Source organism: Onychomys torridus, chromosome 1 (assembly GCF_903995425.1).
Source record: "Onychomys torridus chromosome 1, mOncTor1.1, whole genome shotgun sequence".
Classification (NCBI taxonomy): Eukaryota; Metazoa; Chordata; class Mammalia; order Rodentia; family Cricetidae; genus Onychomys; species Onychomys torridus.
In genome coordinates, this window is record NC_050443.1 from 26,348,246 (window position 1) to 26,374,569 (window position 26,324).

At 43.7% G+C, this 26,324-nt stretch overlaps 1 protein-coding gene across 1 annotated transcript in view; it reads left to right on the forward strand.

Annotated features, from left to right (window-relative positions):
- The window catches only part of Znf507 (zinc finger protein 507), a 29,689-nt gene extending 19,247 nt beyond the window's left edge, over positions 1–10,442 (forward strand). Inside the window, exons 6-7 of the mRNA XM_036189250.1 lie at positions 8,939–9,073; positions 9,183–10,442. Of these exons, the coding sequence (XP_036045143.1) occupies positions 8,939–9,073; positions 9,183–9,549 (502 nt within the window). The 3' untranslated portion in view covers positions 9,550–10,442. The remainder of the gene's footprint in view (positions 1–8,938; positions 9,074–9,182) is intronic.
- Positions 10,443–26,324: the final 15,882 nt, after the last annotated feature.

Consider the following 26,324-nt stretch of genomic DNA (forward strand, 5'->3'; position numbering starts at 1 on the left):
CTGGTGTGCAGGAGTTCATCTTTATTCTGCACAGAAGTCCTTTGCTTGGGCACTGCCAATACCCTGTCCTGTGCAGTGGCTTCCCTGATAGCTGATGTACAGAAATTTCTAATTTTCCTATGGTCAGATTTGTTCATTTGTATCTGAGACTCTTGTGTATTTAAGTCTGAAAGTGGCTTTGATTTTTCTCAGGAATCTAAGGGGTAATGCTATAGAAGTAAAAATACGACATAATAACCAGCATAAATAAATAAACCTTAAAAACAACAATGGGGAGGGGGAAAAACACACCAAAGCTTTGCAGGTTTCTGGGAGTGAAAGTAACAGAGTGGCAGTGTTAGCAGTGAGGAGAACACTGTGTTAGAGAACACTGGGCTGGGCCATGTGCTAAATGGGTGCTCCTGTATCTAGGGTTTTCTTCTGTTGGCTGTCATAGGCAGGCGAACAGGCTGGGATACATGAAGTACAACTTGAACCCTTGTTCCTGTGGACCTACCTGCCTGTGCTGTGCCCTGGAGGCAGCATGCCAGGCCACTCCACAGCAGTAGTGTGAGATAGCAGACATTCCCTATGCTCTGGGACTCTTGAGTCAGGAATATGGAAAGGGCACGTTCCACATGACAGCTCTGGAGCCTCTGCAGGGAAGATTTAAAGCCAGGGGGGAGTAGACAGCTGAGGGGTCATCTGTCAAAGGCTCCCTAACCAGTGTGTGGCTAGTGCTGTGTTGGCTGCACCTCAGCTGGAACACGTCCACAGGTGCCCAAGTCTGCAGATCACATCCCTTACTTATGTCAAATGACATAGTATTTCCACATAGCCTATGCATATGCTCCTGTGTGTGTCATTCAGCTCTAGATTCTGTCTAATACAGTGTCAGTGCTGGCTGAGTGGGTATTGTTGAGGGGACAACAGAGGTAGAACATGTGCAGATTTAGTGCAGATGGAGTTGTTGTGGAGGGCTGACCACATTGTTTTTTATGACTTGAAAGCCACATTCATCACCACCACCACAGTTAGAATTGTGCGTGCTTTAATGTGTAGATGTTGACTCATAAATCAGTGCTGTTAACCTAGGGGAGAGCTTATGTTTTAGAGGCATGGGTTGGTTTTAAAGAACACTGTTAACCCGATAATTTAATCTGAACAGTGGTGTGGGTGATAGGGCTTTGAAGGGACAAGCTGAAAGAAATTGTTCCCACAGTGACAGAAGCCTTTAAAAGCATCTCAAGCTTATTACATAATTTAAATCACCACTTTTCTAGGTCTTTTTCTTTTCTTTCTTTCTTTCTTTCTTTCTTTTTTTTTTTTTTTGTTTGTTTGTTTTGTTTTGTTTTGTTTTTTGAGATGGTTTATCTGTACAGCCTTCCTTGGCTATCCTAGAACTCAACAGAGATCCACCTGCCTCTACCTCCTGGGTGCTGAATTAAAGGCCTGTGCCACCACCTCCTGGCTGTCTTACTTCTTTTTTTTTTGTTTTGTTTTTGTTTTTGTTTTTGTTTTTGTTTTTCAAGACGGGGTTTCTCTGTGCAGCTTTGCACCTTTCCTGGAACTCACTTGGTAGCCCTGGCTGGCCTCAAATTCACAGAGATCCACCTGGCTCTGCCTCCTGAGTGCTGAGATTAAAGGCGTTCACCACCACCGCCACTTCTTAAAGCATAGAAAATGAGGGCTGGATCAGCAATTAAGAGCATTGGCTGCTCTTAGAAAGGACCTAGGTTCAACCCCAGCATATACTTGGTGGCTCACTGCTATTAGGGGTTCATATGCCTTCTTCTGACTTCTGTAGACACCAAGCATGCACTGGTGCACCCATGCACGTATTTATTTCCAAATAAATCTAAGGAAAAAAGAAAGCAAACCAAGCTTGTGGTGCACTCCTTTAATCCAGCACTCAGGAGACAGAAGCAGGCCAGTCTCTGTGAGTTCAAAAGCAGTCTAGTCTATATAATGAATTCCACAACAACCAGAGCTACACAGAAAGATGCTACCTAAAAAGTAACAACAGCAAATGCATAGAAAATGAATTGTATGTAATAATACAAACTTGGTTGCAATATTTCTATTGAGCATGTTAAAAACATATTCAGCCTCCGTAATATATCATAAGACATTCAGCTTCTCCTAGCTTCCATGTGGCTCTCTCACAGCAGTTGTTTAGTTAACTTTGGAGACTAACCAAGGAAGGGCCCAGGCCAGGGAAGTAGTTGTTTCAACCAGCAGCTGCCTGTCTGGGGTTCTGCAGGTGTGTTAACTGCCTTATAATGATGAAGTAGTGATGTAAAGCCAGTAGAGTAATTCTGACGTATTGTTTAGTCAAGACATGAGAAGCCCTAAGTCTTCTCATTGGCTTTCTTTTGATGACAACGTTGGTGTTTTGTGAAGTTATGGATGGGGTGTTCTGATCATCATAGAAAGTGGTTAGTTCTGTCATTCCAGAGCTTTGAGGCAGCAGTGGCTTACTCACAGGTTGTCAAGACTGGCCAGCAGTTGACTATTAGACTGTTTGCTTGTCTTCTCATGTCACAGGGATGGTTTTGCCTTGACATATGTGCATAGTGGAAGTGCTCGTGGCTCTGTCACAGTATCAACAGGCAGCTCCACTAAAGAAACAGTAGATTGATGGCAGCTGAAGTCAGGGCAGATGTGCTTCTGTCTGAGTGCTTCTACCCTGTGCTCCCAGGGGATGTTCTCGTAGATCTGCCCTCTTAGTGTGGTGAGTAGATGTGCTCTATTAGTCTGTTTTAAAACACACGTCCTTTCTCCCTTCACTGGGCACTTGATGGATTTGGATCAGATTGAAATGGGGTCAGCTCTTCACAGTCTGACTCAATAGAGCATGTGACCATAGAAGGTACTGTTGGTGAAGAAGGTGAGCACAGTGAAGTAGTCAGGGTGGTGCTGTGCCAGGATTGTAGTCACTACTTTCTTAGTTGCTGAAACACCTGGTAGAACCAACTTAGGGAGAGGCTCTGTCTGGCTGTCATTTGGTGGTGCGGTGGCACGGTAGAATCCATGATGATAAGAACAGCTTCTGACCACAAAGGCAGGCACAGGAGTTGGCTTGCTCATACCTCTGGACCAGGAAGCAGAGAGCTTGCCAGAACTTGGGCCAGGTTGGAACCCTTGAGCCCCACCCCAGTGGCCCTACTGCTGCTGTCCACAGCAGTGCTGTCAGCAGAGGCAGCTCATACAGTGGGCAAGCCCGATGACCTGAGTGTGAGCCCCAGAACCCACATAGTGGAGGAGAGGTCCAGGTGGTTCTTTGCACCTGTGCCATGGGATGCACATACCTGCTTGCATATTCCTATTCTCTCCCCCATCGCTCCCCCTCTCTGCCTATCTCTCCCTCAATAAACAAACAAGTAAGTAAGTAAATGTAAGAATAAGGCATAACAGGCATTCATTCTCAATTTACAATTTCTTATGAGTGTGTGAGTGTGAAGTATTTATATGGGAAGAAGAATGTCGGCAAGGACAGTTTTGTGAAGCTGACTTTTTTCTTCCAACTTTATGTGGGTCCTAGGGGTTTGAAACCAGGTCACCAGGCTTGTGCAGCAAGCACCTTGACCCACTTGATACAGATGTGTCTGCTCAGTAGAGAGGGTAGAGAACTTTGTAAAGAGATTGAGAAAGCAGGGGGCACTCTCAGCTGAGCAGTGGGGTGTTCTGTGTGAGTCACCAAGGAGCATTTCTGCTTATGAGATTTCACAGAAAGTTTTTTGGTTTGTTTTTTTTTTGGGGGGAGGGCGGTTCCGAGACAGGGTTTCTCTGTAGCTTTGCGCCTTTCCTGGAACTCACTTGGTAGCCCAGGCTGGCCTCAAACTCCACCTGGCTCTGCTTCCCGAGTGCTGGGATTAAAGGTGTGTGCCACCACCACCCAGCTAGAAAGTTGTTTTTTTTTTTTTTTTTTTTTATCTTTATTTGTTGTTGTTCTGTTTGTTTTGTTTCTTCAAGACAGAGTTTCTCTGTGTAGCCCTGGATTTCCTGGAATTCACTCTGTAGACCAGGCTGGCCTCGAACTCACAGAGATCTGCCTGCCTCTGCCTCTCGAGTGCTGGGATTAAAGGGGTGCACTACCATGCCCCTCTCTCCCAAAACTCTTTCAATGTGTTTGTCCTTCACAGACCTCCAAAGGTAATTTGGACATTATATCTAAAATGACATGATTCCCTCCCTACATAAGTATCTATTAATTTAAAAAGCAACTATATCGTCATTCCTGGTTTATCCTTGACACTATAAATGCTGAAAGTGCTTTCAGAGTGCTATGCCCCAGGCTGGAACGATATCTCAGAGGTTAAGAGCACTGACTGCTCTCCCAGAGGACCCAAGTTGATTCCCATCACCACAGTTCCAGAAAGTGTGAGACTCTCTTCTGACCTCCACAGGCATCAGGAACACACGACACACAGACATATATGCAGGCAAAACACCCATATATATAATAAGTAAATCATTTTAAAACATTTAAGTTCTATGATCCACACTTCAGGTAAGGTGAGGGATGCCAAGAAGACAGGGCCCACATACAGTCTCAGAGGTCCTGTGTCTTAGGTGTAGAGGTGGAGTTTTCCCTTTTTCTTCTCATGAATTATAGGGGAAATAGACTCCCTAAGAGCATGGTGGGGGACATACTTGATTTTTAATGAATTTTTTTGTTTAGGTATCTATTATGGCACTTGACATAACAGAGGATGAAACAGCTCGACAGTGCTGGTGGAATAACTTCCCTGGGGTTGAACGTCTCACCCGATGAAATACATGGTTTTAGTGAGGAAATACTCAGAACAGATCATCGCAGCTCTGGTACAGGTTAACGTCCACCTTAGAAATTTTACATCTGCAGTTTCTTTCAAAGAAATTCTGAACTGCAAGAGTAAAAATCAGAGTAGAAGCAGGCACCTCATAAGCTAAATAAGCCACACACCATCCATGTGGATGAATCTGAGAGATAGCAAAAGCCCAAGGAGTGGGCCACAGAGTGATGCATCAGATAGGATGGAGGAGTACATGGGTATAAAACCAAGAAATAAAGCAAGTCATATAATAAAAACATGAGAAAATTGATGTCTCCTTTGGGGAAAGACAGGCTTGAGATCAGGGAGACAAGGCTTCTTCCCAGGGTGTGGTGTTGTTATTCTTCAGCAGGGATTACCTGCTGTGTTTATCATTTTGTGAATTGCATTCATACCACTTTCCCATGATGAGTTTCAAAATAAAACATTTCTTTAGCTGAATATGAAAGTTAAACAAATTTTGTAGGAGATGGGTAATTAAGAAGTAGAGTTCGGGGCCAGTGAGACGGCTCAGTGGGTAAAGGCACTTGCAGCCAAGCCTGGTGACCTGAGTTCAGTTCCTGGAACCCATAGGGAAGGGGAGAGGACTACTCCTGGAAGCTGTTGTCTGGCCTACAGTCTTGAACACACATCACACAATAAGAGAGTACAATTTAAAACAAAAACAAGAATTAAATGTTTCTTTTTAGTAGATATTTCTTACCATTTTGAATGAATAGTATATAGATACACATGAGTTTTGTAATCAGCCTTTCTGATTTTCTCTTAAATTACTCTGTTACACTGAGATGTTAAACTTCTAAATTGATTTAGAAAATATTAACAGTTTTACGTGGTGGGCCTTTTCATTGGTTCAAGTCACACTCTGCACATAAGTCATGTTTTAAACTTGTCTTCATATGTATAATTATGAGAATGTTTTCTTTTTCTTTCTTTGGGTTTTTTGGCTTTTGTTTTGTTTTGTTTTTCTGCATTTTTGAGGTATGGGGTCTTAACTGTAACCTTAAACTTACAGTTCTCCTGCCTCAGCCTCCAGAGTTGCTCGGTTTATAGGCCTGCATTACTATGTGTATATATGTGTACATATATACACTTAAGGGAGGAAAGAGCTAACTCCCAAAAGTTGTCTTCTGACTTCCACACAAGCAAGCACACATTTATACATAAAACAAATAAAATACATTTTACAAAGAATATTTTAAAATGTACTAAAAACCTTTCTTGCTGGTTTTTATTTTCATGGACCAATGTTGACATTGGTTTGTAAGGAATAAATATAATTTTTGGTTGGTTGGTGGTGTTCCTCTATCATGTTCTAGTATGTAAAAATAAACCAGTTTGTTTCTGTGTTCTGGTGGGAAAGCAGTAGTTGTAAGCTACATCCTTTTTGCTGTTCACAGCCATAGTGAACACTGTGAACATGTGCTAGAGAGCCTATAGGGAAAAGCCCAGGATGTTGTGTGCAAATGTTCTTCATTGTGTTCACCCTTACATACAACTGGTGCATTTCCATCTCTCCATGTCCTGCAGACTCTTCTGCACTACATCATAAGCACACTGTCTTTTATCTCATATGACTGTGCTGGATTTCTTGGATTATTAGTGAACTTCAGCATCCTTTCAGGTTTCTAGTTTTGGAAGTTCTATTAAGAATTGCCTAGTCATGGGGCTGGAGAGAAGGCTCAGAGGTTATGAGCACTAGCTGCTCTTCCAGAGGACCCAGGTTCAGCTCCCAGCACCACATGGCAGCTCACAACCACCTATAACTCCAGTTCCAGGAGATCTAATATCCCCTTCTGCCCTGTGAGGTCACTACATGCGTATAGTGCACAAATGCACATGCAGACATAACATCCATCTATACACATAAAAGTTTTGTTGGGGAAAAGAATTGCCTTAGCCTTGTCAGGTGTGGTGGCATATGTTGTGGTCCTAAATTCAGGCTGAAGCAGGAGACTAATTTCAAAGGCAGCCCAGACTACACAGGGAGAATATATTAGGTTTTTATTGCTGGCAAGTGGGCTAGTGTTTCTCAAGGTCAGTGGTCCTTAGGATATGTAATGAAAAAATGCCACAGCTGTCTTAAAAGTAAGTTGGAATTGGTTAGGATAAGAGTTAACTGTTTGCCAGCCCTTTCTCATGGGTATAGGGAAGAGTTGAGAGATCTGCTGTGTTAGGCTTGTGATTGAGCACATTTATAGGTCCAAAAAGATCATACTTGTACAGTATAAGCTGGAAATTATACACTTAGGTGTTTTTTCTACAAAATAAAAACTCTTATCCCCAGAAAACATCCATACAGATGCTTATAGAAACTTTATTCATAGTAGCAAAAGCTAGAAGCAAGCTAGTGAAGTATCTCATTCAGTAGAGGGCTCCTGAGCAAGCATGGTGATCTGCATCACAGGTCCAGAACTCACAGAAGGAAGACCTAAAAAGACATGGTAGTGCTTGTAATCCCAGTGCTGGGGGCAGGGGGGAAGCCAGAGACTGCTGGCTTCCTGAGGCTAGTAGCTGGCCAGCAGCCTGGCATGCTTGGTGAGTTCCAGACCAGTTAGAGACCCTGTCTCTGAAAACAGGGTGGGTTGGTGGTTGCCAGGAGTCAAGGTGAATAGGCAGAGCACAGAGGACTGTGAGGACAGTGAGGCTCCTCAGCAAGACACTGCAATAGGATGCACAAAGCTGTGTGTGTCTAATTCTAAGCAGAATTAGGCAAACTATGAGCACAACTTCAAACTGCAGAGTTGTAACAAATCACACTAATGCAAGATACTCAGATTTACTTAAAACAGAATTTGGGGCTGGAAAGATGGGTCAGCATTTAAAAGCACTGGCTGCACTTCCAGAGGACCAGGATTCTATTCCCAGCACCCATGTGGTAGCTCACTTATTTGTAGAAGACACTTTACTGACTGAACCATCTCTCCAACTCAGCTTTCTCTCTAGGTGTGTGTATTTTATGTGACCCACATGTATGCAGTGCCCATGAAGGTCAGAAATGGGCATTGGGTCCCTTGGAGCTGGTGTTAATGATGGTTGGGAGCCACTATGTGGGTGCTGGGAATCCATTCTGGATCCTCTCCACAAGAGCAGCCAGAGCTCCTAACTTGCTGAGCATCTCTCCAGCCCCAGGTCCACATTTCACTTTCTTGATAAACAGTGGAATAAACCATTAGACCTGTGGGTGAAGAATTTTGAACAAAAATTTAGTGCTTTACTATGTTAGAAATCTTTCCACATGTGTTTTCACTAAAGTAAAATGTGATGTTTATTTAGATTCCTAGAAAACCTCATATTATAAAACATCTCTTTCCCTTGGTTTTCTTTCTTGTTGTTTATACTTCTTTCCAGTGCCCCTGTAAAGTCTGTGTGTGCCTTAGAACAAGTGAAAATTTAAGTTCTGTGAATGGTGGCTCAACTGAGAACATGTGGGGGGTTACAGTTAGAACCATTGTGAGTTTTTAAAACGTGCTTTTAATGTTTTTTATTTAAGTAGCATAACATTACTTTCTCTCCAGCCTTTAGTCTTCCCCTTTAGTCTCTCCCAAACATCCTCCCTCACCCCTCTCCCATGTCCTCCAACATTCAACTTGATAACCTGTTTTCTTTGATAATCATTGTTACATGTATATATATTCACAAACATAGAGAAATACAATTTACTGAACCTGTTTTTGTTTGTGTGTATGATTACAGGCCTGACCATCCTGCATTGGACAACCAGTGTAAGGAGGCTCATTGCTGGGAGAGGCTGACTCTCCCTCTCAGCAGTCATTAGTTGCCTGTAGTTCTTTGTCTAGGCCTGGGGTCCTGTGGAATTCTCCCCTTCAATGTAAACCAGACCATTGATATTGCCTATGTTCCAGTCTTTTTTATGCAGCCATTTCTCAGAGAGTCTTTTACAGCAGACTTCCTAGGATTCTGGCTCTTAACAATTTTTTTTCTTTCTCTTCAGTGATGTTCCCTGAGCCGTAGATACAGGAGCTGTGATGTAAATGTGTCCAGTTGTGGTTTTCTGTAGTGGTCTCCATTTGCTGTGAAGAGAGACACTTATCCAGGAAAGGTGGCTCTCACATAAAACTATCGTGAATTTTCAGTAGTGTTGTGAGATGGTTGTAACTTCCCTGGAACCTGTCTTCCAGGTGCTCCTTGTGTGGGTACGTGTGCAGCCACCCCCCTTCCTTGAAGTCACACATGTGGAAGCACGCGAGTGACCAGAACTACAACTATGAGCAAGTTAACAAGGCCATCAACGATGCAATCTCACAAAGCAGCAGGTATGCCACCCCAGCCCTCACTGATTGCTAGCCACAGAGCAAGGCTAGAGGTGATCTCCTAGCCTACAGCACAACCCACTGAAAGTTTGCTATGTTCTGTTTTTGTAAGAGTTCTGGGAAAATCCCCTGGGAAAACATTCTTAACCAGCAGTGAAGAGAAAGCTGACCCTACCACAGGCAGTCCAGAAGACTTGGTGTCGTCCTCAGAGCTGACTTCCCAGCTGTCCAGTGAGGTCCTAGATGCCAGCGAGCTTGAAAAACTGAGCCCCACAGGCAGCAACTCTGACATCTCAGGAAGGAGCTGCAGCTTGGCTGCACCAGGCACTGAGTACTGCGTGCTGCTCTTCTGCTGCTGCATCTGTGGCTTCGAGTCGACCAGCAAGGAGAGCCTCCTGGATCACATGAAAGAACATGAGGGGGAGATTGTCAGCATCATCCTGAACAAGGACCACAGCACAGCCCTGAACACCAACTAGCTGGGAGCATGTGGGAGGGACCCTCTGAACTGCAGGTCAACCTTAGTGCCATCACTAGCGCACTAGACACGGGGAAGGAGGTGTTGTGGCTGGTGTTGCAGTACTTGAGTGGAATATAGAGCTGTGACCTGTGTGAGTCTCTGTCAAGCCTTCTTAGTGTCAAGTGTTTGTTATTAAAAGCTTACCATCGCTCACAGTGAGGTGCAAGCAAATGAATTGAGAAGGACCTGCAGAGCCACACTTGCCAGCTCTACAATGGCCAGGCTCTGGTAGGGAAAGTGGCACATGGGAGAGAGTGGTTCCCACTGTCTCCAGTGGGCAGCAGGCTGTGGAATAGGCTTTATCAATCGTTTCCCTGGTGAATAAGAATTTATCACAGACTTGGTGTAGGGGATGGTCCTTTACTCCCTAAGAAAGATGGAAGAGGGATCACAGATCACATTTGAGAAGTAAATTATTATTTCAAATTTACAGTGACTCCCCATAAGACTCAACCAAATCTCAGGTTCACAGAAATGGGTGGCTTCGAAGAGGTTCTATGCAATGTGAACACAGTGAGCCTACTCCTCCACCAGCAGCAGCAGTTACCTGACCAAGAGAGTCTGTGTCACTGGGCCATAGAAATGCTTTTGGGGAGGCTGGGTGTGGTGGCACAGGCTCTAATCCACACCTGGGGTTAAAAGATCACTTGGAGAATAAGAGCTGAAAGTCATGTAGTTACATGTAACAGAACAATACAGTATGACTGAAGGACAGTAAAACTGGAGACAGCTGGGTTCTGAGGTTGAGGCTAACCTGGTCAAATAGCAAGTTCCTGGCTAGCCAAGGCATCAAAGTAAGATCCTTCCTCAAAAAACTAAACAAAATAATAATTGCAAAAAGGACCAGAAAGATGGCTCAGCAGTTAAGAGACTGGCTGCTCTTCTACAGGATCCAGGTTTGATTCCCAGTAAGCTCACAACCATCTGTAATTCTAGTTCTGGGGGATCTGGTACCCTCTGGCCACCCTTAGGTACCAGGTATGCATGTGGTATACAGTCATGCATTCAGGCAAAACACTAATAACAAATAAAGTCTCTAAGGAACAGAATTTTGGAGACTTGAGGATGTAGCTCAGCAGTTGAATGCTTCTCTAATGTGCATCTAGCCACAAGAAAACCAAATAAAAGCAATTTCTTGTCAGAAACATCATTGGCAATAGAAACATCTATTTCTAAAAGAGGCCATTTGTTAGCATGCAAGACATACTGAAAACTCACAGCACATTTGTGCTAAAAGTTTACACCATGCAGATGTGACCTCATTAGTCACATGTTTTATGTCATTATTTTGGAGGCTGAGGCGAACAGGGTGTTGCCGTTTTTTGTAGTTCTGATCATTTACATACTGTTGCATTAAAGCAGATTCTGCATTGCTGTTAATGTGGGTATTGTTTACACACTCAGAGGTGAGGGGCAGCTCCTGGAAGGAAAGGGTCCATTTGTGTTGACAAGATTTTTACAGCATTTGTTCCCAAAGTTCAAGTGTCCAGGAAAAGAGTTCCTGGCTTTCCCAGGGCACTGAGAACTGTTGAAGGGGCCAATATGTGGAAATACTTTGTGGTTTGTTTTCTTTTTCCCCACTCATTTTGATGACACTATTCAAAAAAAATTGGATAAAACTTTGTCATGCTTGGTATTTGATTTTAGGTAGCCTTTTTTGTTGTCATTGTTTTAAACAGGGCCTTTCTGTGTAGTCTTGACTGACTTGGAACTCACTATGAAGACCAGGCTGGCCTTGAACTTAGAGATTCACTTGCCTCAGCTTCCCAAGTGCTGGGATTAAAGGCAAGTGCCACCACACCTGGCCAGGGTAGGCTTAACTTACTTGTGAAAGTTAATTCATTTCTGATACATGGATTTTAATTAAAAAATGAATTTATTGATACTAATTAGATTCCCCTAAATTCACTCTGTGGATTTAAATAAATTTTCTCATATTTTCACAATTAAAATATTTATATTTAACGCCAAATGCAAATAATTTCCATGTTTCCATTTTTATCACCCACTGCTGTTACACACACTAGATCTGTTTTTCATTGTGCTTTAGTCTAAACAGTATTAGCCTTCACTTTATTTTCTGTGGCTTTAATTTTCTAGTAAATACCCAAAACATCCCACCATTCTAGCAGTATGGCTCTTTAAATCTTTACATGATTGCGATCATGAGTTTAACATTTCCCCCACCCCATGGGGGAAAATTAACCCAAAGGTTCAAAGCCTCCACACTGTCATCTGTTCCTATGAGCTCTTTGGCCTAGACGAGGGACAGAGTGCCTGGTACACTGTACACCCTGCTAACATTTGCAGCAAGCCTTAACCAGTCTCTACCAAGAAGCAAGTTTCATGATAACAGAAACGTGTGTGGTTGTTGTTGGGGGAGACACAGTCAGGGTCACTGGCCACAGGAGTGTACCTACTACTGCTGTACGCATGGGAACCCTGTTGTCTGTCTTCTGCGATGACCACCTGCAGTTCTAAGATTGGATGGGGAATTCTGCTTTAAAGACATTTACTGGACTCCGTAAACATGAAATGGAGAGGTGATGGTTGTGATCTTCATAACTATTATTTTAAGTCTTTATCATCTTGCTGTAACCATAGGAATCTGGCAGGTGCCCCCACTGACCTGTCAGCCACATGCTTACTCTTATTTTTCTGTGTCTAGAGCACATCAAGCAACAATACCACCTGAAGCTTTTGCCCTGGACCTTTCAGTCCTGTTGTGGTAACCATTGGTGGCTTTGTAAGTGTTTTGCTTTTTTCTTCACAAAACAAACGTGAGTATCATGTTTACATCACACCTCCCCAGCGTACTTGGCTTGACAAAAGATGAGCAGACTTCTGTTTCTCAGTTTCATAAACACTTATTTAATCTTTTTTTTAATTGTACATCAAGGTGCTCAAAGTAATAGTCTATAAATATATTTAATAGAAACGAGTTTGACATTCATGAGCATAAGGATGTGTATTTTTTTAAAGAAACACTATGGCTTTGCTTCTGTAGCCAAAGTAGAGAAACTTCTGAAATACAATGTAAAAAAGCAACAATTGATTTCTGACACTGTCATTAAAACTGGACAATTGGCATTTGGTCATGTTATGTTGCACATAGAGCTGCAAGCCTTAAAGCCACCTGTGCAGAAGAGTGCAGCCTGCCACCAGGTACTTCCTCACCTTCAGAAGGACTGTGCAAAATTAGAATAATTTATTTTGCGTTACAGGAGTTTGTCATGTATTGACTTAAATATTGTATTTTGGTAATAAATTTTTTTTGTTAAAAACACCTGTTTCTAAGTTTCAATAACAGTACACATCCATTCTTGTCTTGGGTTTATTGATTTCGAAACTTGTGTTTGAATCATTGACAGCTCCTCAAGAGCTGCTTGAGGTTTATTAATCAGCTCTGTCAACTCTCTGAGCTATCACTGGAGTTGCTACATTTCACAGGCATCACACTTAAAGGCTCTGTGCCTTCTTCCTTGTTAAATAGTTCTTTATCTTTGGCATCAGACACAGAAATGCTTTCAGTACTGATCTGTTGTAGTTAGAACTCTGCTGAAAGCCAATGATTACAAGGTTGGGTCATACTTTGATCCTTTTGTGGTCTATCACCAAATAATCTTTTGACATCAGATTCATTGCAGAGGCCAGGGGTGCTTCACCTAACTACAGCACAGTTTGTGCCCTAGAATACCATGCCTCCCTAGCTAACGGTGATGAAAACCAAATCACTCCCCCTGATAGCTACACCCCCTTGTCCTGTTCTCTGTAGAGTGATGTGGTCCTGTCTTCTACTCTTCAAGGACCAAGTCTCAACACTGCGTTGACAAGTTAGTTGTAGAGATCACAGCATGGGGTGGATACCTAGGCCCAGATCACAGGGTCCCACATGACAGCCATAGTCATGTCACTACTGAACACTAGAATTGGGACTCGTGAACAAAGTGTAAAAAACAACAGTTGCAAACATTTACTATGAAAAGAAATGGACAGTATCTCAAAGGTTTTATATATTGACTATGTGTTAAAATATTTGGGCTATATTGAATTTAATAAGCCATGATAAAGTCATTTTCACTTTGTGTTAGCTTTTCATTGCTGTGGCAGAATACCTTTAGAAAAACAATTGGGCAGTGGTGGCACACACATTTAATCCCAGCTGGAGGCAGAGGCAGGCAAGTAGTTGAAGGTGGAGCTTTTTGTCCCACCTGTAACCAAATTCCTGACTAGAGTTTCTCTGTCTTAACCTCCTAGTTCCAAGTAAACACACAGAAACTTATATTAAATATAAATGCTTAGCTGGTGGCTCAGGCTTATTACTAACTAGCATTTAAATTCACCCATTTCTATTAATCTATGCATTGCTACATGGCCTGTGGCTTACTGGTTCTCTGACATCTTGTTCCTTGGACAGCTGGCTCCCATCTGCCCTTACTCCACCCTTCCCCTCCTTAGTTTGGTTTTCCCACCTAACCTTATGCTGCCTTGCTATAGGCCAAAACAGCTTTATTATCAACCAATGAGAGCAACACATATTCACAGCTAACAGATGGGCCATCCCACAGCACAGGTAGGTCTTAATAAGTTCAAGGCCAGCCTGGTTTATAGAGAGTTCTAGGACAGTCTAGACTAAACAGAGAAATCCTTTCTTGGAAAACCAAAAACAGAATAAAACTTTAAAAGATAAAATAAAATAACTTAGAAAGGTTGACTTAGCCCACAGGTTCAGAGGCTTCTGTCTAAGATCATCTGCCTCTTGCTGTCACACTGCAGGGAGGCAGGACATCATGGTGGGAACCTCAGACTTCACAGCTCATGGTAGCCAGAAAGCAGAGGGGTGAGACAGGCAGGCAACAAGACAGACTTATCCAGGGCATAGCCAGGAGCTGCTTCCTCCAGCCAGTCCCCACCTCCTGATAGTAGCATCAAATGGTGAATCCATGGTTGGGTTACTATCAATTCCCAAAAGCTCACAGCCAAACCTAACACATGCACCTTTGCAGCCACTTACCTCCAAACCACAACACATGTTAATGTGGTTACTAAATCTTAAATCACATATACATTTTGTTTCCCTTGGGTAGTGCTGGTATAGATGAGAGGTTAGCAAACTGTGGCCTCCATTTCAAGTCCAGCTTACCACTTGCTTCCATAAATAAAGTTTTATTAGATCTCAGCCACATCCTCATTTCTCTGTTTTGAACTTTCGTATCAACTATTTTCTGAAACAGTGTGTTACTGTGTTTGGGTGATACATTGTATGACTCACAAAGCTGACATTTTTACTCTCTGATATAGCTACTGTGTAGTAGGACTTTCCATCAGGACCACAATCAGCTCTCTTCTGACAGCCATTTCCCAAATATCCATTCAGAGACTTACTATTAATTATAAATACTTGGCTGAAAGCTCAGGCATGTCTTGCTCCCTCTACATCTGGCAACTCTTCTGACTCTGCCCTTCTTCCCAGTGTTCTTAGTCTGGTTCTCCTGCTTAGCCTTATCCTGTCCAGCTATTGACCAGCCAGCTTCTTTATTAAACCAATCAGTGACATATAGTCACACAATGTAAAAGGCTCTGAGACAGTGCTGAAATCTGGGCTCCACAGCTACCAGAAATCAAAACATGTTGTAAAGAAAGCTATGTTCACAGAAGTGTTCCAAGCTAGGTTGTATTTCTTCCTTTTCAGTTTGTCCTGTGTGAGAGTGGGGCATGTGTGTGTCACAGCATGTCTGTGTAGGTCAGAAGAAAACAGAGTGGGTTCTCTCCCTCTACCTTTACATGCTTTCCTGGGCTCACACTCAGGTCGCCAGGCTGCCACAGCACATGCCTTCACCCACAAAGCCATCTCACTGGCCCCTCTGTCATCTTCATTATCTACCTTTTCAAAACTCTATAGTCAATACTTCAGGCGCTAGGCATGTAAAGCCAAACAATTTGCTCTGGGATTCCTCCTGTCAGCCTTACCATGTCTGAGTCACCTTCCAGGCTTCCTCCTCAGTGCTGTGAGCCCTTCAGGAGTGACTTGGTCACAGAGCCTGCCTCTGTCATCATGGTGTGGGATGAGCTCAGTAAAGTCACTGGAGCAGGCTGAGCACTGGCTGGAGTCTGAGCTATGCTACAGCAAAGCGCACCACCTTCAGCCAGGTCCATTGGTGCTGAGGGCCTCAGCTTCGTCTTTGCTGTGAAAGAGCTGAGGACAAGTCAGAGGTGTCTTTCAGATCAACCATCCAGAATGTCAAATGAGAACACTGCTGGCTCAATAAAGCATCAGACAAGTCTGATATCTGAAGGTTTGTTGTTATTTTTAGGGATTTTACTTATGACACATGGACACAGTGCCCACAGAGGCCAGAAGAGGGCATTAGATTTCCAAGAGCTGGAGTTCCAGGCAGTGGTGAGCAGCCCAGGTGGGTGCCCTGGAAGAGCAGGGGATATTCTTAACCCCTGAGCCAGCTTTCCAGCCCTGACCAGTGTGTTCATGGTCATCACTAAGCAACAACTTGCTTAGGTAAGAAGGGTATAGATCTCAGGATCCAGCATGAGCAACAGACCCCAGTTTGATACTGTCTTAGAGGCTGTAGGCCCATTTTCCTGGCAGTACCTTACTACATTTAGTATCTAGGCTTATCTCTTGATCCATAAAGTATAGGTAAAATTATACCATCTTAATGAGTGTTACTTTCAATAACAGGCAATCACTTTGAACTATTATCCTTGCTAAAGATTACAGTACATCTTCAAATTAAAAAGTCTGATTTTGGGCTGGAGAGATGGCTCAGTGTTTAAGAACATGTATTGTTCTTGCAGTGGACCTGAGTTCAATTCCCAGCACCCACATCAGGCAGCTTACAACTGCTTGTAACTCCAGATTCAGGCGATGGCCCTAATCTTAGATACATGTACATATACGGACAAACACACATGTACACATAAATAAATAATAAAAAGTCTGATTTTAGGCCAGGCAGTGGTGGTGCACGCCTTTAATCCCAGCACTCGGGAGGCAGAGCCAGGCAGATCTCTGTGAGTTCAAGGCCAGCCTGGTCTCCAAAGCGAGTTCCAGGACAGGCGCAAAGCTACACAGAGAAACCCTGTCTCGGGGGAAAAAAAAAAAAAAGTCTGATTTTAGATAGCTATTATAAAACGATATAATGAAATGCCATGCTATATAATGAAGTCATCAGATATGACCTTTTTGTGCACCACTTAACCAAATTTATACTAGTTGGGTTGCTGACTACATAGAGCAAGGTGCCATTCTATAACACTTTGCAAAATTGAGTATATGATGGGCACCTCTACAGTAACATTCAGGGATGTTAACTCTTCAGATTAAGTTGATAGTTTTATTTACATGGATCAGAAAGTATGGAATCCTTGTGAGCTCAGGCCTAACAATTCCAAGGAAACCCGTTCGATCTGAGATGACAGCCCACTGACATAGAACAGAACTAAACATCTTCATTTCAATTCTGATAAGAGCATTACTTTTCAGCTCTGCCCTTCATTAAAACAAAGTACTTATAAATATCCATGTCATTGCCATTGGCATTAGTATCAAACAGTTTTAAATTAGTACTACAGATGAGGTGTGGCTCAGTGGAAGACAATGTGTGCAGCATGCATAAGGCCCTAGGTTCCATTCTCAGAATAAAAATAAATAAGGACAATTAGTAATCAAAATGTTATCTTAGGGCTGTTGAGATGGCAGAGCTCCTCTCTGGTATATGGAAAACCCCAGGCTCAAAGCTCAAGTCACAAAAAAACTAAATAAAATTCTTACCTATTAAGTGTGTACACAGTGACCTGGAAAAAGCCCTTGCCAAAATAAAGCATACTGGGCATTGTGGTGCACAGCTGTTATTCCAATACTTGGGAGGTGGAGGCAAGGGGATCAGGAGGTCACCCTAGTCTCCACTACATTGTGAGCAGTGGGAGCTAGCCTGGGCTATAATGCAAACTTGTCTCTAAATAAATACAAATTTTAAAAAAGCATGTTACTCACTTTTTCAGGTCTTTTATTAACACCTGCTGGTGTTATTTAAAGAACTATCACTACAGGACACGTCTCCAAATTTGGGGCTTTTTCTCCTTGTCATTTTATTAATTTTAGTCTCCACATTCAGAAATAACATGGCTGCAGCTCCCTGAAATAGACACATCAATCCACAGCTTGCTCTTTTTGTTTATAGCTGCAGTCCTATTTAAATTCAGTGTATCCAATCACAAAAGGTGTTAGAAAATTTTATTTCAGGCTTGTGAGAGAAAGTATAGCGGAATGTGATTGAAATCTTAAGTTGGTGAGCTGCATAGCAAGACCCTGTCTCAAAATCCCAAAAACTAGGGCTGGAGGTATGGGTCAGTGGTTAAGACCTTTGCTGATCTTCCAGTGGTCCTGAGTTTGGATCCCAGCACCTGCCTGTTACACTACATCTAGGGATCTGATGTCTTCTCTACAGGCAACTGCACACACATATAAAAAGGCACATCGAAATAAAATTAATCCTTCATTTTCATCCAAAAAGAAGCCATATGTGGCAGATCATGCCTTTAACGCTAGCACTCAGGAGGCAGAAGTAGGCAGAGTTTGAGACTAATCTGGTCTACAGAGAATTCCAGGCCATTAAAGTTCTAGCACTATACAGTTAAGAACACCAAAATCTATGCCAACCTGGGGCAACCCAGTGGTCAGTCTGCAAATGCTAAACATCCAGAGGCCCCCAAAGACCACCAAGAGACCAAATCCGATACAAAAGCAAAGTCTTTTTACTATTATTAGTTAACCAGGACTCTACATCTGTCTGATGCAGCAGCAGAGCAGGAGAGACCCTGAGTAGCAATGGGGAAGGGTTTTTAAAGCAAAGGGGGCTTGGGGTCTACAGACTACATAGGAACAGACTCAGGATAGGTTTATGCCAGTGGCAATCATGTTAGGGTTAGTTGGGGGTTACAGTTACCCATTTTTGGGGAAGTCCCAGGCTTTGCCCTTAGCTGCCATGGAGGCTGGTTGGCCTAGCACATACTGACTATGGGGGCTGACTCAGTAGCCCAGGTTCTGTCTTTGACTCATGTGACTCATGCATGTAGCTCTAAGTTGGTGAGGGGTCCCAGACAGTAAACAATGACTGAACCTTGAGCAGTCAGAGTACGTGCAGAAAGGGAGCTACTGCAAGAACTATGTCTCTTGTTCATGTCCCTCCCAGAAACTGCTTGTTCAAGTCTCAGGAAACTGAAATTGAGGCCTGATCTCTGAGACAAGACTGAGCAGTCTGTTATGGCATCTGCTAGGTCCTTTCATTTTGTCTGAGAATCTTTTGTTTGTGTGCGCGCACTCTCACACACACACACACACACACACGCACACACGCACGCACGCACGCACGCACGCACACAGTAGCTATGAGTTGCATCTGAAGCATAGGGTGGGGAAAACAAATGTGTCCAATCCACCAAAAGCTGCACTGAGAGTGAGCAAGGTTCCCTCAGCCTGGACAAGAGGGCAGGCTTGGCACATCTGGGTTTGGAGGTATAGATATTGAAGAGTGTGTATAAATACATTCTGTAAGTTTGAGGCTAGCCTGTTCTACATAGAGAGTTCTAGGCCGGGCAGGGCTCCATAGTGAGACCCTATCTTAAAAGAAGAAAAATTTAAACAAGTGTGGGAAATCAAAGGTTGGGAAAGCATCTTCTAGGGGATCTGATGCACTCTGCTGGCCTCTGTGAGCTCCTGCACACACAGGCGCATTCACACATACACACACACACACACACACACACACACACACACACACACACATACACATACACACACACACTGTCCCCCAGGCTGTGTAAAGGCTCTAAGGGATGCCAGTGTAACCTTGGAAGAAAGAGGTCATTTCTTCACCAGGGCACTGGTGCTCAGCAGCCAAAAACCTGAGGTCCAGATGCCAACCTGTTGGTACAGAACAGTGAACTGTAGGCCAGGAATAGTGTTCCACCTTCTACCAAAGGGCCTAGTGATCAAGTAGGAAATGTCAGAGGGAGGAAAAGAAAACTAAATCAGGGGCTGGAGAGGTGGCTTGACCATTAAGAGCACTAGCTGCTTTTCCTGGGGACCTGAGTTCTTTTTCCAGCACCCACATGACTTCTCATAACCATCTGTAACTCCAGTTCCTGGGGATCCAACACCCTCTTACCTCTGTGAACCTCATACACATGCTACACTGAAATACATGTAGGCAAAACACCCATATACATAAAATAAAAATAAATCTTATTTTTACAAATCAGCCCCATGTTTGACCATCATCTATGAATGTCACTTACACTTAAAATTACAGTGGCTGGGGATAAAGGAGCTTGGCAGATAGTTCAACAGTTAGGAGCACTTTCTGATCTTCCAAGGACTAGAGCTCAGGCTTCAGCAGCCACACTTGGCAGCTCCCAACCACCTGTGACTCTAGTTCCAAGGAGATCCAACACCCTCTTCTGGCCTCCATATCCATCAAGTCATGGCCCACATAGAGAGACGAGACTAAATAAATAAATAAATAAACAAACAAACAAATAAATAAACAAACCTCAAGGAAAGATTCGAAGGACAAAGAGGTCCCAGCTCTTGTTCACTATTCAAGGTGGGGTTACTACCAATACTTCAGTCTTAACTTCTGGGTCTCTGAGATTGGGTGACCCCCAATCTTCATCAGAGAAGCCTTCTATTGCAGTGGGAAAGGGTTAAAAACTGTCCGTAATGGCAAGAATAAAAGATAATGGAATACAAAGTCCCATCCCAGGACAGACGTATCACCTCCTCCAAGGCTCAGGGAATGTCGCAGAAGGGGCAGGGGAAAAAAGTGTAAGACCCAGAGTGCAGAGTGATGTGCAGCAAAAAGATGTCTTCTGGACATAACATCAGCATTGAATTCATGAGCTCACTGCAGCTATGGTTACCTGTGCAAAATTTGGCCTGTCAGCATCTCATCATGGATAAGGGAAGGATCCTCCCTGAGTTACTGCTGGCAGTTGATGACTGCTGGAGCCAGGGTGATATCATTTTCTTCAGTAGTGTAGCCACTGATCAGTTGTGCATGCTCCCACATTCATGTCAGTAACTAATTAAACTCCATGGGTTACAGATATAAAGGAGATACAAGAGGGACTTGTTGAAAAGAAGAATGGGGGGCTGGAGAGATAGCTCAGAGGTTAAGAGCACTGACTGCTCTTCCAGAGGTCCTGAGTTCAATTCCCAGCAGCCACATGTTGGTTTACAACCATCTGTAATGAGATCTGGCCTGCAGGGATACAGACAGAACACTGTATACATAATAAATAAATAAAATTTAAAAAAAAGAAGAATGGCTTTAGTGGTTGCAGGTGGGGTGTGAGAAAGAATGGGGGTGAAAACAACTAACATTCATCATATCTGTGGATGAAATTGTCAAAGAATTAAAAAAAATAACATTAAATGGGCAGAGAGCAATAATACTTCCCACCTATGTTATACCTTGCCAAATGGATGAGAATGTCTCCCATAGGCACATGTGTGTCAACACTTTGTCCGCAGCTGGTGGCGCTGTTTGGGGAGTGTTTAGGAGGTATGGCCTCATTGGAGGACAGATGCCACTGGACATGGGCTTTGGTAGTTTAAAGACTCACAGTTTCCTGTTTGCTCTCTCTGCTTCACACTTGTACTTGAAGATGTAAGCTCCCGGCTTCCTGCTTCAGCTGCCATGCCTGCTGCTTGCTGCTCTACCTCCCATGAAGACGGACTCTTATCCCTCTGGAACTGTAACAGCCAATAAACTCTTCATTCTGTGAGTTGCTTCGGTCATGGTGTTTCATCACAACAGTAAAGTATAATACACCAAACAAACGGAGTGTATGGAAGACAGGCACAAAGGAAAAGACATGTAATTCCATCAAAACCCTACAATGGTAGCATTCATCTTCTGTGAAAAGAAGTGCAGAATCCTGATGTAGCTGCACCACTGCCTTTATGAAATACCTGAAGGGCTAGAACAATGAATCTCGACCTCCCAGTAATTTGCATTTACACAGCACTATTCAGCCAGTTTACTAAATCATTTAACAAATGTCTGCTAGTGGAGTTTCTATGTCCTGGAGTTCTTCAAGAAGAACTTATGTCATAAAATTGTATTTTCAGTTCTAAAGAAGAAATCCAGAACTGTTAGGTGTGGCTGAGTGATAGAGCACCTGCCTAGAATCCCCCAGTGAGGGGCTGGAATGTGGCTCAGTGGTAGAGCCCCTGCCTAGAATCCCCCAGTGAGGGGCTGGGGTGTGGCTCAGTGGTAGAGCTCCTGCCTAGAATCCCCCAGTGAGGGGCTGGGGTGTGGCTCAGTGGTAGAGCCCCTGCCTAGAATCCCCAGTGAGGGGCTGGAATGTGGCTCAGTGGTAGAGCCCCTGCCTAGAATCCCCCAGTGAGGGGCTGGGGTGTGGCTCAGTGGTAGAGCCCCTGCCTAGAATCCCCCAGTGAGGGCTGGGGTGTGGCTCAGTGGTAGAGCCCCTGCCTAGAATCCCCCAGTGAGGGGCTGGGGGTGTGGCTCAGAGGCAGTGTTTTTAGAACTGATGCTGAAGAAAAGTCTATTCTTCCATGAAAAGAGACAGTCTCCATTTCATACCAAACCAGATAATCAGTCATTTTTCATTGACTTTGGACCATTCACTAGTATTTAGTTATTTTGGCTCTGCTCTTCCATTCCAGACCATTGCCACACACTAGCTTTATTAATCATGCCGCTTAAGATGCTGGCAAAGAGTTGAAGAAACAAGTACATCACACAAAACACACTTAACCTTGGCCTTCAGTAGAACATGTTTTCCACTTGAACTGAGGCAGACAGACTGATATTCTCCAACATTCATTATTCTCTTCCACAGTGTAGAACTTATACCCAAAAAAGCACATAAAAATTATACTATGAAATGATTGGTGCATTTATATACCAAATATTGTTTAAATCAAACATTTATCTCTTCATGTACAAAATCTTTTTAAAGATTTTTAAAATTTTATCTTATTTATTTTGTGTGTGCGTGGGGCTATCTTGCCATGTGTATGTCTGTGCACCACACAGATGCCTGTGACCTTGGAGTTCAGGATAGAGCATCAGACCCCTGGAACTGGAGTTAGAGACAGTTGTGAGCTGCCATATACATGCTTGGAATCAAATCCAGGTCCCCTCAAAGAGCAGCAAGTGCTTTTAACTGCTGAGCTACCTCTACAGCCTCTGATTTATTTTAAGTGTGTTGGGGGTGGGGGCAACATGCATATAGGTATGACATGTGAGTGCAATGTCCCCAGAGGCCAGAAAAGGGCAGTGACTCCTCTGGAGCTGGACATACAGGTGAGTATCCTGATGAGAGTATTGGAAACTGAACTCTGGTTCTCTGCAGGAGCAGTAGGCACTCTTGACAGATGAGCCATCTGTCTATCCCCATTTACCAACTCTTTGTGGTGGCAATTTTCAGCCTTTTCTTCTGGCTTTTGAAATGCATTATATAAATTTCTGTCTGCACAGTAGTGCCCGTTAGTGTTTGATTATGAAATATCTCCCAAGGAGCATGTGGTGAATTCTAGATTATGATGCTATTTAGGGAGGTTCGAGAAGTGTTGAGAGATGGGGCATGTGAGACTTGGACTTTGAAGGTTCTCTACAGTCTCCAGTTCCATCATGGCTCTGATTCCTGTTCACTTTGAGGTAAAGAAATTAGTCTCCACTCACTGCTCCTGCTGTGATGTTCTGGCCAAGCAACTATAGGCTGAGCCCTCTGAACCCTTGGGCTAAATAAATCCTTCCTGCCCTGTTGTTTTGTAAAATATTTTGGTCATAGCTATGTAAAAGTAAAAGCAAATACAGTACCCAACAGTTTTTACTGGTGTGTAACTCTAATACAGCTATTGATCCCCAGAGGTAAGATTTGTGTGTGTGTGTGTGTGTGTGTGTGTGTGTGTGTGTGTGTGTGTGTGTGTGTATTTTATGTGTTTGAGGGTTTGCCTGCATGTATGTTTGTGCACCATATGTATGTACTATCCATGGAGGCCAGGAGAGGGCATCAGATCCCTGGGAACTGGAGTTACAGATGGTTGTGAGTCACCACATGGGTGTTGGGAACCAAACCTGGGTCTTCTGAAGAGGAGCCAGTGCTCTTAAGCACTGAGCCATCTTTCCAGCCTCCAAAGTGGGTATGAGTTTTAGCTGAGCATATGGCTGCTCAGCTAGACTTGGTCCCCAGCCTCTCTTGTAGCCCTATGGGACACGTGAAACATTGTGATAATGAGATATGGCTGGTGGCACATGATGGCCCATCAACACCAAATTAATTTTCATTCCTACCTCAAAAATAGGCAAAGAGCTTCAGTAGACATTGTCTGCAAAAGATATATTGGGGAGACGATTATTGGCTAAGGCCCTTGCCCTGCAAGCAGCAAGCATAAAGACTGTGTTAGGATCTTCAGAACCCACATAAATGCCAGGTGGGTACAGCGGCCTGCCTCTAATTACAGTACACAGAAGTCTGAGGCTGGAGCCACAGAGCAAGCTAGCTGGATCTGTAAGCTCTGGATTCGACTGAGAGACACTGTCTCTGGCCTGGAGATGGCTCAGTGGGTTGTGACACTCACTGCCAGAGTTTGATCCCACAGGGAAGGTGAAAACTGACACCCACAAGTTATCCTCTGACCTCCATACAAACACACAATAAATCAATGTAATGGAACAAAAAGAGGTGAGGAAGAGGGGGAGGAAGAAGCCACCTTCAGATAAGCTCATCCCCATCCAGGGGCTCTCAAAATTTTAGAAAAGCAAGCCCAGCACTAAACTGGGATGATAAAATGTCTGGATTTTGGAGTTCTAGAAACACATCCATTTCCAGCTCAGGGTTCTACATTTTCCTGTAGAGAACCCACAAAGAATCTGAAACCTGACAATATGCCTACACATCTGTTACTAGGGTGACTTTGCTTTGGGCTCTCAGCATCCAGGCCTATCTGTTGCACAGGGGCTGCTACTAAGGTAGTCCAGAGAAACAAACTGGGAGGACCAGCCAAGGCCACCGATGGATGAGAAGTGAGAACAAGTGGAGAGCTTGTGCGACCGAGCACCATCATCGGCTGCAGTTGGATAGTTGGACTATTCTTGCTCCTCATTCAGAAACACTGATTCCAGGCCTGAAAAATGAAAAGACATGTAGGAGGTAACCATAGAGATGGGAATTTTTAAAAAAGCACAGAGAAGTCAAGGTAAGAAGAATAGCAGGTGTGAAGGAAGGAAATGAAAATGGATGCTTCGAAGCTCTGTGCACTTAACCCTCAACTGCTGGTGTTCATGCCTGTGCCAATCCACCCATGTAATTCAGTTTTGAACCATTCTGAATCTAGTCAATACAAAGTTTACAGAGGAAGAGAAAAATATTAGCAATATTTCAAAATGCCTGGTCTACAGACACTCACAGAGAAGGGGTTGTATTGGCTGGAATATGAGGCTGAAAAGAAGAAGCCAGGACAATTTCAGTTCCCATGATCTGTGAGCACTAGCAAAGCTCAGGGACCATTGTATGGCTTCCTTTAGAAATAAGAATTATGGTTGGGAGCACTGCTCAGTGGTAGAGCCCCTGCCTAGAATCCCCCAGTGAGGGGCTAGGGATGTGGTTCAGTGGTATAGAATTGCCCAGTGAGGGGCTGGGGTGTGACTCAGTGGTAGAGCCCCTGCCTAGAATCCCCCAGTGAGGGGCTAGGGATGTGGTTCAGTGGTATAGAATTGCCCAGTGAGGGGCTGGGGTGTGACTCAGTGGTAGAGTCCCTGCCTAGAATCCCCCAGTGAGGGGCTAGGGTGTGGCTCAGTGGTAGAGCCCCTGCCTAGAATCCCCCAGTGAGGGGCTGGGGTGTGGCTCAGTGGTAGAGCCCCTGCCTAGAATCCCCCAGTGAGGGGCTGAGGTGTGGCTCAGTGGTAGAGTGCTTGTCAGCCAATCATAAAGGCCTGAGTTCATCCTCAGCATTACCAAAATCACAAAAGACTTAGTGAGCCAAACCAGGCTGAGAAGAATGCCAAAGACAGACCCCATCTCTGTGGTTCCTGACATGGAGCCATACTCAAGGAAGGTGTGAAACAATCAGGAATTCCACTTGTACTGACTTTAGTTGAACACATTTATATGTATACAGAAAGAGGATGAGGAGAAATAATTATCATACGACAAAACCTGGAGATGACTGCTGGGTTATGGAAAGCAGGTATGATGGCACACATCTGTGACCCCAGCATTGGGGAGGTGGAATCCAGGACAGTGCAGCCAACCCAGGTCCTCTGCAGGAACAGCAAGTGCTCTTAGTTACTCAGCTGTCTCCACAGCCCTGAGCCAAACTGTCGTGAACTACGAATATGCTACAGTAACGGAGGCTGTGTGTAAGAACCACATTTTCCCCACCCATTTCTATGTGCTTTATTCCATCACAATAACGATTATCATGAACTGTTTCATGGAACCTGGAAAATTATTATAAAGTTTATTGAAACAATATACAGTGTAGCTGAACTATTTGTCATGCTTAAAAATTGACTGCTCTCTCAGACTTAAAAGGGCATTCTTCTACAAAGGGACAGTACTTTCAGTCTTGTGGCACTGCACATGCTGGTTCTGTAGGGAATCAAACCCATAGCCTTGTGCACATAGGTAAGAACTCTAGCATTTATTATTTTTAAATTATGTATGTGGGAGGAGAGGTGTGTG